This window comes from Thermobia domestica, chromosome 2, assembly GCF_964235325.1.
Source record: "Thermobia domestica chromosome 2, izTheDome1.hap1.1, whole genome shotgun sequence".
NCBI lineage: Eukaryota > Metazoa > Arthropoda > Insecta > Zygentoma > Lepismatidae > Thermobia > Thermobia domestica.
This window is the reverse complement of record NC_137455.1, coordinates 64,253,565-64,273,564: the sequence shown is the minus strand read 5'-3', so window position 1 is coordinate 64,273,564 and position 20,000 is coordinate 64,253,565. Positions and strand designations below refer to the sequence as shown.

General features: G+C 33.9%; 1 protein-coding gene across 1 annotated transcript in view; it reads right to left on the bottom strand.

The window, feature by feature from the left end:
* Nucleotides 1-269: 269 nt before the first annotated feature.
* Nucleotides 270-20,000, bottom strand: part of LOC145679053 (fatty acid synthase-like) — a 99,560-nt gene continuing 79,829 nt past the window's right edge. Inside the window, exons 19-24 of the mRNA XM_081749651.1 lie at nucleotides 18,796-19,043; nucleotides 15,059-15,539; nucleotides 12,112-12,572; nucleotides 7,524-7,787; nucleotides 2,696-2,938; nucleotides 270-486 (exon numbers count right to left, since the gene is read on the bottom strand). Coding sequence (XP_081605777.1) covers nucleotides 346-486; nucleotides 2,696-2,938; nucleotides 7,524-7,787; nucleotides 12,112-12,572; nucleotides 15,059-15,539; nucleotides 18,796-19,043 — 1,838 coding nt within the window. The 3' untranslated portion in view covers nucleotides 270-345. The remainder of the gene's footprint in view (nucleotides 487-2,695; nucleotides 2,939-7,523; nucleotides 7,788-12,111; nucleotides 12,573-15,058; nucleotides 15,540-18,795; nucleotides 19,044-20,000) is intronic.

The following is a 20,000-nucleotide window of genomic DNA, read 5'->3' as shown; positions in this document are numbered from 1 at the left end:
TGCATACAAGCCTACTGTATAGAGAGAAGCTGTAGCTTGTATAGAAGTATACCATCATGCCAGGATTGATTCAGATTGGAAGAGTTCGGTACAACTGATACTATTTATAAATCTCCTTGTCATTGATAGTTTGATAGAAAAAGTGTAAAGTGAAGAACAAGACTAAAAATGAAAACTGTGTTAAGAAGATAGTATGGATTTTGAGAAGATACTGCAACAAAAAGAACAAGTATAGTTTTCAAAAAATAAACAAACAATTCTGTACCATTCCGAAAATAACTTTATTATACTCCTTAGCCTATTTTAACAAATTAACATTTTAACTTTTTTTTTTGTTTTTTTTTTTTAATTGCACTTCTTCATCTCAGAATATCTCTTATTAAACCTTTGAATATCTTCATTAATTATATCAGCAGCCTTGATGTTATTCATAATATTTTCATGATTTCCTTCAACCGTATGCAATATTAACTTCTGCGTACAAACCTGTAGGAAAAAAGAAAGAAAAAAGTTAATAACATAAAACAAGTAGGAAAAACTAGGTACAAAGCATACTAAAGTAATTCGATAACTTTACTTCCTTTAGTAATACATTAATTAAACTATATTAGAGTGTATTCTGAATAACAGTCTGAAGAGTAGAATTTCCTTTTTTTTTTTTTTTTTTTTTTTTTTTTTTTTTTTTTTTTTTTGCATAAACTGAAGATGTGAACACTAACAAAACGAGAAATATGTTGTCTACAGACTACAGAACAGACCATAGACAGAATAACCTCAGATATAGTAAAATATTAACAAGGATAAGGAAGATAACATGAATCATAGGTGTAATCATGAAAATAAAGCCACTTCAGTAAGAGTATACCGAACATATCACCGAACTACGAACTATGGACTAAAAACTGACGTAAGTAATTTATCATGCTGAACTTTTACCTAAAATTTTAATTACATTGTTTTAAAATTAACTCTTTCGCTGCGAAAGTCGACTTTAGTCGATCTGAGAATTTTTACCTTTCGCTTCAGAAATCAACTTTAGTCCATAATGTCTAATTTTGTTTATACTTCGCTGCGATAGTCAATTTCATTCGCTCATGGGGCAATCCAAATGAAATCAATCAATTTTCAGGTCAAAGGTTGCTGACAAAATTTATTTATTTTTTAATTATTTTTTTTTTTTTTACCAAAGATTGTACCACATTCAGGGAGTTGAAAACGGGTATTCATTTTTTTTTTTTTTTTTTTTTTTTTAGCCGCGCAGGTTTGTTTGTAGCTGCCATTTTGTATGGGTGCGTGTGTGTATTTTGTCCTTTTCACAGGATTCCGTTAAACGCTATAAATTTTTAGGTTTTAAAGATAATAAATTCAAACCAAAACCATATGAAAGATAATGGAATGGACAACATTCTATGTTCTGTGCACATTGAGACGTACTTTAAAACTTCTAAAAAAAGCTTTGAACATTGAGTTGGAAACCTAGAAATAAACCTTGTAACTAAATAAATGAGACTCATCTTCAATTTTTTGTCTACATAGAGACTGATAATAGAAAACGTCCCAAACAAGTTTCAGATCTGAGAATCATATACTTGATTTTTTGGAAATTTTTAAATATTGCAAATTTTCAAAAATCGAGTATTTTACCATCAAATATCTCATGAATTGCAGGATCTCAGGACTGTTGCACATAACTGATACGTACTATAAAATGTTAAAAAAGCGTTCGAGTTACGCAGTACTTTATTTATTTTTATAACTATATTAACCAGTTACAATCTCATTACGTCAAATCTCAAGAAACTTTGATAGAAATCAATAAAAATTTGATAGAAATTATTTCAAAACGTGTCAGAAATAAGCTACGAAACTATCAAAATCTCTTTATATTCCGTCTAGCCCTCGGTGTTTATGTACACAACTACGCAGGGATGTAGTCAAGGGTACACGGCGGTACATGCCGTATACTCTTTGCTTAATCTTAGTCATTAGAGTGTACCTTCTGCTTCAAAGCGTATATAGTACTTTCTACTTTTGTTTCGTTTATATTTATTTATTTAATTAGGCTATGATTCCAATGATAACCCAGCGTCGAGATGTGTGCGTCTCCATTTCCCAGTTCTCCGGAACTGCAATCAGCTTTGTCCTCCAGGTTGGGGGTTGTGTCGGGCCAATCACCCGGCATTTAAAACCTGGGATCAAGCATAGTAGAAAGATAAGCCTCGGATATGGACGGCTCTTTTTTGATGCCAACTTTACTATGGTCTGTTTATGATAAATGGATTTGTGGTTATAAGACGCATGAACGCAGAGCCACGGGACAGAGGAGTAAAGCGCATGAAATGGATCAAATGGTGCCGTGAATGGTTGGTGGGAGTCTTTGGAAGTGGTGATTTAAGTAAGAAGTGTCATCAAGAAGATGGCATGAAATGCTTTTAGACTATAAAACAGTAATGTAGCCTTTATATTTTAGCTGAATTAATACAATGCGTTTTACAATGTTCATTAAAAATGCCTTCTATGTATTTTATGACAATCATAGATGATCACAAAACAGCGTATACCCTCTGAAAATTTTAGGACTACAGCACTGCAACTACGTATGTTCAAGTATGTACATATCTTAAACTTATTCTATTATGTTGCTTTAATATATGTATCTAAAATGAATGATAAAGAGTATAGATTTCAATCTTGCCTTATCAAGCTCAGAATCAGCATCACTTAAAACAACTGGGCTTTCACTCGGCCTAATTAACGTAACATTGCCATCAAACTTTGTTTGAGATTCGTACTTCAGAAGTGTTTTTATTCTTTCATATATAATGGTCGTAGTTTGTACTAAGTCGCTTGTTGAAAAGGGAAGAGGCTTTAGCACATTCTCAGCAAACCATAATACACGTTCTTCCCACGAAGCACGAGAAGTAAGCTCATGTTTTACCTGTTAAAAGATCAAAAAATACTGTGTAAAAAAATGTTTAGTGAATGTGTGATAGAAATAATCATTTCACTCTTTTATTTTATTTATTTGTTTGAGCTGAAACAAACGAACTTATGCTTTCACTCACGTTCTTATACACTATTTATAACTCAGAAATGAATTATGTAAAAAAAAAAAAAAAAAAAAAAAAAAATCTTACTTTATTTAACACTGAAATTAGAGTTATCTACTCAGTTATAGGTAACGACACAGTACGATTGTATATTGTTGAATTACATAACAACAAAAATATGGTTAAACCTATCTGATAAACATGCTCACTTTATTATTTAACTACCGTATTTTATGGACTATAGGACCCACCTTAATTTTTAAGCATTTTCTTTTTAAATACCGTTTCTCAGAGTTTATAATCTGTATATTCTAGTCTGTGGTTCTGGGTTTGTGATGAAGGGGCGGGAGGGAGACAGTGTTAGCAAACAAGCTTGTGAATCCCCGCAACTCATTTTCGTCGCATCGGTGCACTGCTGCTGACAGTTAAATTCGATGTTGCCAGATAGAGATAGATTTCCCGCGGCATCGGATATATGGCCATTTTTAAGACTGGTGGGAATTTTAAATCAAACACTAGACATTTTTATATTAATGTCGAGTATAAGACACACATGAATTTTGGAAGTAATGTTTCGAAGAAAAAAGTGCGTCTTACAGTCCGTAAAATATGATACTTTTAATTCTTAAGAAACATCTAAGAGGAATACTAATTAAAGACTTTTTTCTAAAATATAATTAATTATATTTTCTTTTATTATAAAATGTCTGCACGCTATTTACAATTTTGATAGTGTTTTCTCGTACTTCATATTTGAACACTATATTTGAATACTACATTTTCGAGCACCAGAAAGCTATTTAGCTAGGTTTTACTAAAAGTATTTAGTGATGACATTGGAGGGAAGGAGAGGCTCGTAAAAATCCTGCTTCATTCAAACTGAGCGCAGCCTGCTTTCTTTTCTTCTTCTTCTTCTTCTTCTTCTTGTTTTTCAAAAAGCACACAATTAACTTGTGAGAATAATCTAACATTAGTGAATATTTCAGTTGAGGAAGTTTTGGCTCGGTGAAGATGAGATACGGAAGGGAAGTTTTCCGTGTCTCACCATCTTAAATGTGTTTTCTCAAAGTTGCTAACAAATTGGCGGTAGGCTTCCTCAGTTTAATTTTGTTTACCGTTTTACACCTTGAATATTATGCAGGTTCATTTTATACCGGGTCATTTGTAACTAGACTGAAGTGCGGTTAGTGATATCACCTCTAAATCAGCACTTAGTTCACAAGGTGTTCAGCATTGTCACTTTCCGAAGAGATTCAAAAATATTCTTGAATTTGTGTAAAAAAAATAAAATTAAAAAAAAAAAAAGTTTTCTGTGCAACGAAAAATCATGACACAATAAATTTCAACTTAAATATCCACCTCTCCTATACTTACCTTTTCTAATCTATTGTAATTTTTCACTAATTGAAAAAGGCTGCAGCAAAAGCAGCTGAAATGTATTGGGAATCATGTTGCTTTTGTTGATGTTCAGTACCAAAGCTATATGTAACGTGAAAATACAGTTTAAGGTGTAATTCGAACCACCGTAATGCGGTCAAGGTCCAATACTCTTCCATCAAAAATCCTACTCCGTGCACTAGCCAGTATTGAGAATCATATTTTTCGTTCCGTAGAATTGAAAGGATGCTATTTTTCCACCTTCATAATGTCTTTCATTGGCAAACTTTCATAAAATAAATAGAGTGCTGTTCCCAGCTCTTCACTACAATTATATTTTGTTCTTTTCGTTGTGCAACTTAAAAAATACACATACTTTTCCTTAAGTGGCATGATGTGAAATACAAGACTCAATTTCTCCAATTTCCTTTAAAATTAATATTCATTTTACCATACCGGGATAATATTTATAATGTCTTCATTTCCTTTTTCTGATCTTTATACTTTTATTTTTATTATGTTTTTATTTTGGGGAGAAAGAGGAATCTAAAAGTAAATAGTCAACACTAACAACTAAAATTCATTGTAAACATGAAAGAATATAATGTAGCATAGAGCATGACAATAGGAAGTATAAGGGAACTGAATCATAATAAATCATTGAGTATAGAACACCAGACAAACATTTGATGACTTTTCTTCGTTTAAAACTTTATTATTTTTTATAACTTTTACTAAGCGACTTACAAAATACTCTTTTCTTCTTCCTAAAGGCGCAATTTCACCACATGATTCCTTTCCTCCATAACATTTTAGATTTTTAATAATAACTAGGGTTGATTACCCGCTTCTCTGAGTTGAAATAAAAACTTTAAATGCACAACTCATTGTCTCATCTCCGAAAACTATAGATTCGACACTAATATCGGTCATTTTAGATCATTTATACATAAATTCCTCTTCCCCAAGTTGCGAGGCTAAATATGGATTTAATCGGCATCTGAAGAGTCACTGTTCATCTCAGCGATCCCAAAAACTATGGATTCGACACTGATATTGGTCATTTTTGATCATTTTAAAATATCTCCTCCTCCCCTAAGTTGCATCATGAAAGTGAAATAATAAAAACCATCCCAGGCCCGAATGTGCAAATTTGATCGATATCGATCTTCTGATTCAAGAGTTATTAAGTTATATATATATCCCCTTCCCCCTCCCGTACGTTGTACTGTGAAAGTGAAATGATAAAAACACTACCAGACTCAAACCTTATCTATATTGAAAATTTCATCAAGATCGGTCGGGTGGTTCACGCATTGCAAAGTCACAAACATTTTCATTTTCATTTATAGATATATATATATATAATATCTAGGCACCGGAAACTAAATTTCCATACACACTAACTTCTTTAGTTTGATATGCTCATTCCATTGTTCAACTTTTACAATCACTAATTTGAAATAAGATTTCTTGTATTAGTTTCTTTCTCTCAAATTATTTCATAGTAATTAGGGCCGCGGTGTCTCAGTGGTAGAGCATTCACCTCTGGTGCATGGGGTCCTTGGTTCGATCCCAGCTCACGCCAAGTGAGCTTTGTGGTGGACAAACACCGTGTGAGTGGGTTTTGTCGGGGTTCTCCCGTTTCCTCCCATTTTCTTCATTCCACCATTTCATTGATTTCTCAACGTCACAGTCTCCTTTAGCCTAGCCAGCATAATGGTGGGACGTAAAACTTTCATTTAATTTTTTCATAGTAATGAGCACAGTTTCCTTTGTTATGTGCGGAGTATCTATAATTAGATTACTCAGATATATTATGCCATTCTTACCTCAAATTGACAGAAAAATACCTTGAATCGAGTTGATTGAATTCTTAATACTATCTTTCTTAAATCCCTTTTACTCCTATCACATATTCTGTATTAAAAAGTTTTTGTAATTAGTGAAATAAGAATATAGCGGGAAAAGGAAGAACTCCGAGGAAATCACAAACACGATGTTGTCCACCTCATACTTAACATATAGCTGGAATCGAAACAGAAACCCATCTTATCAGAGGTGAGTGCTCCACTACTGAGCCACAATGGCCCCATGTTCTTCAATTTTCTCTCAAGTTTTTACCTTTATGTTACTTTCGTTTCAGATTTTGTATTAGGGGGTGGCTCAGTGGTAGAGCATTCACCTCCGGTGCTTGGGGTCCCTGGTTCTATCCCAGCTCGCGTCGTGTGGACTTTGTGGTGGACACACACCGTGCTCGTGGGTTTTCTCGGGGTTCTCCCGTTTCCTCCCACTTTCTTCATTCCACCATTTCACTCATCTCTCATCATCACCGTCTCCTTTAGCCTAACCGGCATAACCGTGGGACGTAAAACTTAAAGATTTTATTTCATTTTTTTCAGATTTTGTATTAACCCTTGCACTACCTCGTACTCGCGGTACCTCGGTATTTTTTGTAACCACCAGGGAAGGGGGGTCATTTTGTGCCCACCTGTTAAGATTAAATATATCTTGCAAAAGAAACAAATTAGAAACTCTCACAAAAGTCTACAGTAACTGAAAGTGAATAGTACACGGCATAAGACTAAGAGCTATTTATTATGCTGCCATCTAGAAGTGACACTTCTAAATGTCAATCACAGGGGGTAACTTTGTACCCACCATCTAAAATTAGCAAATTTTATGAGACACACTAACGTTGAATTTGAACTACCGTAAAGTATACGCTTTAGTTAAACATGCTGAGCATAACATATTTTCTTACAATCTTATAGAAAAGATTAGAAAAGTAATTACAAAAATATACTGAGGTGGGCACAAAGTACACCCCATTGGTAGTCCGAAGGTTAAGAGAAAATTAATTTTTATAGATTGAGGACAGTCATTGAAATCAATTATATATTATACGTATCCCATTTAACAGAATTTTGAGTTTTCTAAACCTTTCTCTGTACAAGAAAAATTTGACTGAAAAACATAATATTTCGGTAAGAAAATGATGGGTTAAGCATTAATGATATCACTCTTAAAGGATAATAAATACTTAGACCTTTTCTACAGCATATAGTACACTATACATGAAATGAAATAATATACCTCTTCAATGTTGTATGTAGTATGGGACCTTGCTATATGCGTTAGTACATTAATCTGCAGGAGGTCATCATCCACTGTCGTACTGTTATCCATATACATATGACGGTAATATGTCTTAAGATGACAGAGAGCTCCATCCAGTAATGTTAGGCTCACTAAACATCCCATTTTCTGCAACTGAAGAGCCATTTCTAGCGCAATAACTCCGCCATAAGAGTGTCCAACGAAATAGTAAGGCTTATTTTTGTGAAACTCGTCTATATGCTGGGAAATTAGAAATTAAAATTATATTTTAATGTGTATATCAACTTAATGGAGTAAGATGCAATTGAAGAAAAGTATACTTAAACTTTTCTTAAATCGACAAGTAGTTTCAAAAATCAATTCTGGATTCGGGACACTAATCTCAGGCTATATATAAGGTCAGAGTTCCTACTCATTTGGTCAGAATCAATTAATTATCTGTCTTTCCCAGTTTGCTAATCAAATTTTTTCAGTTCATTTTACAACACAAATGAAGCAACACAAGGGATGTAAAGTAACATAAGAAGAGCTGCCTGGCGTCCCTTATTCCGAACTACAATTTGTTCTGTTTAACAGATCCTAAATATTACGCGAATTACGACACACTCTCCCATCCCCCTCTTGAATATATTTGAAATACTTTTTCCCCTTCTAAAACCTAAAAACAAGCCATAGGACGAAAGAATGGATGTGATTTTGAAACTTGTTGTTAAATAAAAGTAATAAGCTACACAAATCTTCCGTAAACCTCCCGTTTCTAGATAAGACACACTAGTTCTTTCAGGTTGATTTTTTTTTTCAATCTGAAGAACGAAAACCGGGACAAACAGGCGTCCTGAAAGCTTTTCTCGGGACAATTAATTCTTTCATTGAAAACCGGGACGTCTGGCAACCCTATTCTGGATTCCCTTTCTACCTAAGGTGTGAATAATCAAAGGACTGTCAGTTACATTCCACACGATCGATCTCTTGCGTGGATGCATAATGTTCCCTAGCTAAAATTAAATTGAATTAAAAGTAAATATCTACAATTATATTTTAAACAACACCAAGTAAAGGAAAAATAAAAATTAAAAGTCTGTACCATGATTAGTGAATCAAGAAGATTATGAATAGTGATTACATTTTTTATAAATAATATTTCAAGCACTATAATAGTTATTGGAAAAAAATTGTGTGGTACAATATTTGCTAAGATGTGATAAAAGCAATAATTTTGCCAATTCCCGCCTTTTTAAATAAGTGTGTATATATAACAAATAGAAAGGCAATAAATGAAAAAAAGAAATTTGAAAACTGAAGAATGAAACTTAAATAATTTGATTACTAATTAACTTAGAAAATTTCATACTTACAACTCTTTAATTTTATGGCATTGACACTATATTTCGAACTCTGAAAGAGTTCTTTATCATAACTTGCGAAGTGAACTATAAAACTAGTAGTTAGGAAAACTACAAAAGTACATCGATGAAAGCTTTTCTGTATGAAGAATATCATTTAAGTTGTCAGAAATATTTTCTTCCATATTTAGCGGAGTGACACAATATGTCAGAGCACAATCAGAGGTAGGCAGACGCGTTGTGGAATAAGGGCGGGCAGTCGCTCCCATTTTCTGAATGATATATGTCAGATTATGCATTACGGAAGTTTTGTAGAACTTACCAAATGTTCATTGTGGGTAGATCAGAGGCCTTATCAAAATATCAAATAATTGAATATTTTAATTTTGTGCTGAGGCCGGAGCAGTTATTAAGAATGCCCATTGTCTCAAACACTTATCATTGTTGCCTATAATATACCGGTTCCCTGGTATACGGACAAAATCTCGCGGCCGAAACATCGCCGCCCAAAATCTTGCCGGCCAAAACTTCGCGGGACAAAATCTCGCCGGCCCAAAACCTCGCGTGGCCAAAACCTCGCCGCCCAAAACCTCGCGTGGCCAAAACCTCGCCGGGCCAAAACCTCGCGTGGCCAAAACCTCGCCGCCCAAAACCTCGCGTGGCCAAAACCTCGCCGCCCAAAACCTCGCGGGACAAAATCTCGCCGGGCCAAAACCTCGCCGCCCAAAATCTTGCCGTGCCAAAACCTCGCCGTGAATGAAACTTTTCTTTAAAATTTACCCAATGTGTTTCCTAATATGCAATTCCACATTACAAATAATAATAATAATAATAATAATAATAATAATAATAATAATAAGATACAAAACATCGTGTGCGTGGGCTTTCTCGGGTTATTCCCGTTTCCTCCCACTTTCTTTATTCGATCATTTCCTTCATCCTGGTCATCTACGTCTCCTTTAACCTATAGGACATAATCAAGGGACGTCGTAAAAACTTATATATTGTTTCATATTTTCATAAACATTATTAGATTTTTGTTAAAATTTTAAGTTTTTTTGGATGTTCCAAAGTTCACGAAACTAACCTCGTTAGTTATCATTACTTTCTTTATGCAGACTTTCTTTCCCTATAACCAGTTTAAAAACATCCTGTCGCCCTACCTTCACATTGAAATCCTCTAATACAGAAATAGAATTTTCATATGGTATCGCGGGACTTGGTCAAATACCCGTGATACTTCTGAAACAGCGTCTTTTATACCGTCATCCTTATCATCTGTTGGAACATTTACATTTTGGTCTGACGAGATTTTGGGGCGCGAGGTTTTGGCCCGGCGAGACTTTGGCCCGCGAGATTTTGGGTGGCGAGGTTTTGGCCCGGCGAGATTTTGGCCCGCGACGTTTTGGGCGGCGAGGTTTTGGCCAGGCGGGGTTTTGGCCCGGCGAGATATTGTCCCGCGAGGTTTTGGGCGGCGAGGTTTTGGCCAGGCGAGGTTTCGGCCTGGCGAGATTTTGGGCCGCGAGGTTTTGGGAGGCGAGGTTTTGGTCCGCGAGGTTTTGTACCCAAACCCGGTTCCTTAGCAAATATATTGCTTTCCTTTCTCTTAGTGTTGCCATAATAACTTCCGTGAAATCTGGAAGTTCCAATATAAAAAAGTACGAGATACGTCTATTTCGAAAAACTGAAGTATAAATGCAGTTAGCGATGTGCTAAACTTCAACAGACTTAATAATTTTGACACTCCTTTCCATACAAACAAGTTAAGAAATTTCGGATTAAACTACCATCAACAGTTATCACTGTCGTAAAAATAATTTTTAATCTACTTTAGGAAATAATTTGAGACAATGAAAGAATAACAGTGGAATTTTAACAACAATCATGTCGTTTACAGAAGTAAGCACATTGATTTTATGCTTAATAGTTGCTTTAATTTTGTTTTCATTAAATTCCCTGATTTAAAAAGTCGTTACATTGTAGTATTGAAACGAAGAACACTTAATAGGCACCAAACAAACATTGATAAAATCATAAATATCTAATATTTGGAATCACGGTACGTGCTTTCTTTTCTAGTACAAAATGAGGATTACTATTTTGTTTTCTACGACACAATGTTTGCTTTCGTATTCGAATACAATTTCCCTTTCATATTTCAAATGGTTCAACACTTGAAACTTTATTTTCTTAAATACTAATGAAATATTAGTAATCAATTTCTTAAGAGTGGGATTTAAGTCGCATAATGTTTTTCGCCAAATGTCAAACTTTTCTTCTGCCCCGTTTTAAACTAAATGCCAATAACAATAATCCCAATAATAATAATAACAATTTATATGAAATTAAACTAGTACAATGTTAAAAAGAAATCGGCTACTTACAAATGAATCCTCCTTTGGGAAGTCTAAATATTTTGCAAACATTTCGGAAATCGAAGCTGGTTCCGTCCTGAGTGGCAAGATAAAAAGGATTAAAACGGATAGGAGATAAAAGGTATGAAACAAGGAATACATATTACTAAATAAATGAATGAAACGTAAAGAATGAGCCCTGAACTGTCACGAACAGAGCAAGAACATATTAGACAATCAAAAAAGTCACGAAAAGAGGACATATTGGAATTTGCACTTCAATTTAAAACAGTATACACATAATATAAAGCAGGTTAATGCAATAGTTTTAGCAAAAACAAAGAAACAAGGGAGATTAAAGAATTATTCTTTATTCATAAATACAAACCTGCTTTGAATGTAGATACTGGCAACATTGATAAAATTTGGTTACTCTCTATGCATAGTTTGAATCTGGCAATAGTGACGCAATATAGACACTGTGCTTCCTTCGATTCATTTCACTCCTTTTTGCACTTTGCTTGCTCGTGACAATTCAGGATACATTCTTTATGTTACATTTATTTATTTATTTAGTAGTATGTATTCCTTGTTTCACACCTTTTATCTCCTATCCGTTTTAATCCTTTTCACCTTGCCAGTGAGGATGGAACCAGCTTCGAGTTCCGAAACGTTTGAAAAATATTTAGACTTCTCAAGGGAGGATTAATTGATAAGTAGCTAATTTCTTGTTAATTTGAATCATCCTTTCATGCGTCCATATAATTTTTAGTACAATGTTATTTAAATAGCTAATAAAACACAGAATAGTATATTGGATTTTGTTTCTATATTGAATCTAGTAAATAAATCGTACAAAGTACATACCATAATGTTAAAATTTGCTATATCTTCAATTGATGAGGTAGGAGTATCTTTAGTACATTGTATACAGTAGACAGCTCTAGTGATCTTTTTACTTAAATCGTGGAACCTACTTGTCACTCCATCAATTCCAGGTACACAAAAGACAATTGTTTCAGAATTTACACTACTGTCGCCAGAAGGCAGCTTAACTAAGATGTCTGCATTCAAGTATATTTCTTGAATTATTTTAATAAGATATTGACTATTTACAGTAGGACTTTGTTGAGCATTTTTCTCCTGTTTAGAAGCAGTTTTTGATAATTCTCTTAATTTGAAAAACGTTAGAGCTTTCATATCAGCTACTGTTAGAAATAATCCATAGTCTCTTTCCAAAAGTTGCTTGATTTCTGCTCCAAGTAAGGAATCCATTCCCAATTCAGTGAGAACTGTTTCTCCACTGACTTTAGAGAGATCTTTAATTCCTAAAATATAAAGATTGTTTGTATCATATTATGAACTGTTCATCTGAACTGTTATAATATCAATTTAACATATAAAGTGATTTACGGAAAGACATAATTCTAACCAAGCGAATTATTTACAGCATAACGAGTTAGGTAATTACTATAATTTTAATTCAACAGTTTGCAACTTTGATGAATAGTAATAATGACGTAACGGTAAAGAGCAGATAACAGTTAATACTAGTCTTCGAATATGATTACACTTCTTATTTGTAAAATATTTTTCTAAGTGAAACGATTACCTAAAAGGTGAAACCTAAATTTTATATTTGAAAGGCATTAACTACAAAGTCTCAAGGTTGGTTTACATTTTGGCGTTCAGTGTTTATGCGCGCATATATGGTCTTTTCAGTTTTACCGGTAATATTTTTATTCTGTACATAAGAAAGTAATTAGCAATGAACGAAGTCCGTTAATTCTTGCTGTAATGGAAAGACAAGAAAACTATTACAGGATGGCAAGCGCCAATCGGCATCAGTTAAAATAGAACATGAATTTAAACAACTGTCTTCACTCATCGAAGTTATAAAGACGGTAATGCAAATTGTCCTAAAATGAATGAAACATAGTAAAACCATGAAACATGAGCATTAATGTCAGTGAGAAAACAATGGAAAACAAATAATTCCTTCACTTATCTCAAAAACCATAAGAGGAAGATGACTGAAATTCAGCTCAAGTGTAGAAGAAATGACGCAGATTTTATATTCCAAAACTAAATGGTTCTAAACCAGATAGAACATGGTCAAAAAGCACGAAACATGAACATTAATGTCCAATCAATGAAATCAGTGGAAAAAAATCATTTCTCCACTTATCTCAAAAACCAAAAGAAGAAGATGATTGAAATTCAGCTCAAATGTAGAAGAAACTATACAATTTCTATATTCCAAAATCAAATGATCCAAAAATAGATGGAATATAGTCAAAAAGCACGAAAGATTAACATTAATGTCAATGAGAAATCAATGAAAAACAAATAATTCCTCCACTTATCTCAAAAACCAAAGGAAGAAGATGACTGGAGTTCAGCTCAAATGTAGAAGAAACTATACAAATTCTATATTCCAAAATCAAATGGTTCTAAAGCGGATAGAACATAATCAAAAAGCAGAAACATGAACATTAATGTCCAATCAATGAAATCAATGAAAAAAAATCATTTCTCCACTTATCTCAAAAAGCAAAAGAAGAAGATGACTGAAATTCAGCTCAAATGTAGAAGAAACTATGCAGATTTTATATTCTAAAATCAAATGGTTCTAAAGCGGATAGAACATAGTCAAAAAGCACGAAACATGAACATTAATGTCCAATCAATGAAATCAATGAAAAAAAATCATTTCTCCACTTATCTCAAAAAGCAAAAGAAGAAGATGACTGAAATTCAGCTCAAATGTAGAAGAAACTATGCAGATTTTATATTCTAAAATCAAATGGTTCTAAAGCGGATAGAACATAGTCAAAAAGCACGAAACATGAACATTAATGTCCAATCAATGAAATCAGTGGAAAAAAATCATTTCTCCCCATATCTCAAAAACCAAAAGAAGAAGATGGTTGAAATTCAGCTCAAATGTAGAAAAAACGACGCAGATTTTATATTCCAAAATTAAATGGTCCAAAAATAGATGGAACATAGTCAAAAAGCACGAAATATTAACATTAATGTCAATGAGAAATCAATGAAAAACAAATAATTCCTCTACTTATCTCAAAAACCAAAAGAGGGTGATGGCTGAAATTCAGCTCAAATGTAGAAGTAACTATGTACATGTAGTTTCTATATTCCGAAAACAAATTGTTCTAAAATGGATGGAACATAATAAAAAATCACGAAACATGAACATTAAGGTCAATGATAAATTAATGAAAACAATGAAGTCCTCCACATATCTCAAAAACTATAATAAGGAGATGGCTAATTGAAAGCTTATTGCAAAGGCATAATGAAGAGCTTAAAAATGATGTATAGCATGTAAGGTAAATATGTATAGAATATTGTCCAAAGTCAAATTGTTTGAGTAAAATCAACAATAATGATAAAGTAGGCATCTTCTGTGAATTACCCAGGACGTCCCACTCAAAGGTTACGTGCTTGAAATATCTCACATCTGGATTTGGTATCTCCGGACTAGATTTAGCACGCAACGTGACTTTTGACCTGATCACGATACAGTCTGGTCCTTATGACAAACCGGATAGATCTTTTCAAAAAAATGATAGAAAAGTTATCTAAAAACATTTCAAAAACTATGATACATAAATTAATTGCGATCTTATCTGACAACTTTAAGAAATGTGAAACTTATACGAAAACAGCTGGATTGCTTAAACTAGAAATATTATTATATTTCATTTCATTATGATGTCTCATTGGATATATATTAAATAACTTAATTAGGAAATTCTCTTCTAAGAACAATATTTAACTCATTTATTACCAAGTATGTTTGCAACAGCAGTAACAGGATCATCGGTCTTCTCTTTACTTTTATTAACCTTCTCAGAGACGACCATACTGGAAACAACTGGATGCGGTTGGTTTAGAAATTTGTCCAGCACTTCAAGACATGACTGTATCTTTTGAGGCCACGTTCCACCAATCTCCAGTTCCTTGTCGCCTTGCATAGCAGCAACCATCCCAACATCTCCCACGGCTCCCCACTGGATTGCAAGACCAGGGAAGCCATCTTCACGTCTTTGCTCGCAGATCCTTTCCATTACAGAGTTCGCCATTCCATAATTGCTTTGACCTGGGTTTCCTCGGCCACAGCTAACGCTGGAGAAAGCTACAAAGTGCTTTAACTGCGGACAAAGTTTTCTGGATGCTAAGTCTAAATTCCTAGTACAAACTGCCTTTGGAAGGAATACTTTCTTCATTTTTTCTTTAGTTTGATTTTCGAAGATACAATCATCGAGAACCTATAAAGTAAGAAAAAAGTGTCAATAATGAACTTTTCAAGGATTCTTGAATGGTAGAATGATTAGCACGCTTATCGTTGAAGCCTGTTATACTGAATATATATATATATATATATATATATATATATATATATATATATACAGATGGTGATCAGAAAAATGGAAACACCTGAACGAAATTGCAACTTACCAGATTAATATGGAGTCGGGCCACCTTTCGCCTTCAGAACAGCCTTGATGCGACGTGGGATGGACACATAGAGCAAGTGGAATTTTACACCATTCCTCGTGCAGGGCATCGGCCAGTTCTGTGAGAGAGGATGGAGGTGGAAATCGTCGCCGGAATCGTGTTTCCAAGACGGACCACAGATGTTCAATTATGTTGAGATCTGCGGATCGGGTGGGCCAGGGGAGGTGTTGAACTTTATCCCGATGTTCCTCAAACCACGCTGCAACAACGCCAGCTGTGTGAATGAGTACGTTATCATCCTGGAAGATGGCGTTATTGTCCGGGAACAACATCCGGACCATAGGATGCAAGTGGTCTCCTAAAATTGCGACATAATCGTTGGCAGTGATTCGTCCGTTGAGTGTGACCACAGGACCCAATGAAAACCATGATATGGCGGCCCACAGCATCACCGAGCCGCCGCCATGTTTCACAGTTGGGCGGAGACACTGCAGATCATAAGCTTCTTTGGGCGTTCTCCACACATAAACACGGCCCGTGGTTGGGAATAGGGTGAAGGATGACTCATCCGACCATATCACACGTTTCCAGTCCTCAACGGTCCAAGTTGCATGGTCGCAGCATCATTTGCGGCGTGCGAAAGCGTTATGGTCCCTGATGAGCGGTTTGGCCCGTGCAACCCGACCGATTAAGTTCATGTCATGTAAATCACGGCAGACTGTGATTGTCGAAACAGGGTGGGGGAGGTGTTGATTGAGTTCCTCCGTCACTTGCTCCGCAGTGGCACGACGGTTCTGCGTAACAATGCGCTTTAATACCCTTCGTGACCTGTCACTCATGATTTTCTTCCGCCCACTGTTCCGCTTCCCCGATGTGGTTTCACCGTGTGTTGTGTAGGCCGTCATCACCTTCGACACTGTACCACGCGACACACCTAATACAGTAGCCACTGCCGTCACACTCACTCCACATAACCGCGCACCAACAATTTGCCCTCTTTGAAAATCTGAGAGGTCTCCCATTTTACACTACCTCCGTCTGCTGCAGCCACTGGACACTGCTGTTCCACTGCGCCTGACGTAGTATGGAGACCGACCTAACACACCACCACCAGCGGTCCGGCGCTGCGGGCGCCACGACACCACTGCCAACCCACACATCTGACGTGTTGCCAACTACAGGTGTTTCCGTTTTTCTGATCACCATCTGTATATATATATATATATATATATATATATATATATATATATAGATAGATAGATAGATAGATAGATAGATATAGATAGATAGATATAGATATATATATATATAGATATATAGATATATAGATATAGATATATATATATATATACAGGAAACAGTACATTAAGTAAGCTTTCTTTCCTTCGCTCGTAGCATTAAAAGTTAAATTTTTAATGGCAGATTTCCCTGAAAAAGAGCCATTCAATAAACAAACAATGAATGTACAACATTCAATAGCAGTTAATGAAATTAATTCTTTGTTTACAATTGAAAACTTAAAGAAACGAAATTAATAATCAAGAAATAACATGACTTAAATTCACTTTAAACCTAAGTTGGAAAACTTCCGCTGCTTTTGTTGAAACTACGATGAACTATATACATCAGGAAAGAGTTATTAATACAATACATATGACTTTATATCGGCATTTCCTATAGTTACCATGTACAGTTGTCTTTCACTGTTAGTTCTTTCGATATTTGTAGTCTTATTTAAATATTTATGACCAGACTTGATCACCTAAAACAAACATTCGATTAATTGACACAAATGAAGCTTTAAATATGTTTCAAACTAACGTAAGTCCAGTCAAAATAATAATAATAATAATAATAATAATAATAATAAAATAAAATAAAAAATTAAAAAGATAAAAATAAAATTAAATAAAAATAAAAATAAAAATAAAAATAAAAATAAAAATAAAAATAAAAATAAAAATAAAAATAAAAATAAAAATAAAAATAAAAATGGAACCCACCTCATTCTGCACAGCACCATACTCACATTCATTTGTACAAACAAAAGATGGTTATTTTTAACAAGGCATGTAGCTTTGTAATTAATGTAGATTTATATGGAATTTGACACATGTTTGGTCCACATAGATGTAGGTCAAAGGGCATAGTTTGAAACGTCTCTCTCCGAAACTTGCTCAGCAAATTTCACAGCAGAGTAAAAATCGGATTTTTTTTCAAAACCATTAATCCTTTGAAACTACGATAATATCACCAAATACATTATTGTACCACATAGTAAAATATATATATATATATATATATATATATATATATATATATTATTTTCATTTCGCTTGCGTTACAATAGAAGAACTTGAGAAAATGATCATATGTTCGACGAAATGGGGTTTGGAATAATAAGGCATACTTAGCTCATGAAAATTTCTGCTTCATTTTATGAGTAAACTTACATGTCATAAGCTGAATAACTTAAGAATAAAAGTGAACATCAGTTATCAAATATTACATAACAAAAATTGGTAAATAAATAAAAAGACAGCTGTGTACTACTTTCTTCATTTATACAAAAATACCGTTGATTGGGTTTCATTTCTAAAGCCATTTTTAATCAAGATTTAAAGGATTATGCTCAAATTTTTCGATACAAAGGAAGAGATCATCTGAGGCACGATTTTACATGACAAAAATAAAATAATAAAAATAAAATTAAAAACAAACAAAAGGAAATTTAATGGTTTCTGAAATAACATGCTGGGGTATAAAGCTGAATGTATGTTTGTTTTCTGTTTATCTGCTATAAAATCCACACAATTGGTTTGGTATACTTCTAGATTACTGTAGGGAGAGAAGTAGGATATTTATTTATCTATTTGCATTACTAGGGAGTTCAAATGTAGGACGAGGTTCAAATATAAGTATAGAGTGCTCAGCTAGTATAGAATATAGTAAACTCATTTGTAAACTGCTTTTCCCCAAAATACCACTTGACTGCTTCCGTATTCTTTTCAGAGTCAAAGAACACACAAGTATGCTATGGTTTTATAATTGAATAAGAAGACTTACTGCTGCAAGGTTAAATATAGATTCCACAGGACCAATCTCTTCACTCTCACGTAATAGCATCGTGACGCTTTCAAGTGTCGTGATGTCAGTGGTGGATATAGTAACATTCACTCCAGCTCTTTGCCATCTATGTACGCAGAGCTTTTGATAACCGTTGCGTATGCCTTGTCTTGATGCAAGCACTAAGTGTTTGGCACCTCTTGTTGTAAGCCAATCTGCTAGTTCTAAACCAATGCCTCCAAGACCTCCTGTTACGAAATAAATAAATACAATATTAAATTCGCTACTAAACTGATGTCTTTGCATGAGTATTAGATATCTAGATATAGATATGTAGATAGATTGATTGAGAAAAAGAAAGGACATTTATCTTCCAGAGTTTTCTAAAAACAAGGGAACTTAAATTACACTATACTAGCCAGACACGTATTAATCTGATCTTGGAAATAATTGCATGTCTTGTGAAGGAAGTTTTGTATTGACAAACCTCCAACTTATAAAATAGTTTGTACTTGTAGCAACAGTAAACATGACATATATCTTATGTAGCATTCTGTACATGCTATAATCTTTCTTGATGCTGATGATTATATATATATATATATATTAAAAAATCACTATTCTGGAAATATGTAATTTGTGATTTTATATCATATTATATGATATTATCTATCTTAAATACTATGTCATCCACTACAAGATTTTTAAATAATATAGTTGCTAGTGAAATATTTGAGAGGTTTAGTGAGAGAGGAAGCTATGCCACTTCGACAAAAAATGGAAATATATTGAGTTTTCTAAAGCATGGTGTTGCGTCACAATTTGTATAATAAAGGGTAAACTTTTTTACTTCTTAACATATTGTTAGGTAAATTATGCAAAAAAATGAATTTCAATGTAAATAGCATTTATTATGAAATGCATGATATAATGTTTGTAGTATACCCATATGGAAAAATCAATATAGTATCATACATTAAAGAGTTTTAACATGACTTAAATACTTTTTTCTGAATATAAATCCTGTTCAAGGTTTACGTATGAAAGAAAGACAGCATGTTTTCTGGGGTACCTTCACCCTCCACTGTTTCAGTGGATGTAAGTTTTTGGTAAACATCATTAAAAAAAAAAAAAAAAAAAAAAAAAAAAAAAAAAAAAAAAAAAAAACTGGACGAGCATTAGGCGTTATTGACATGAGATCTTTT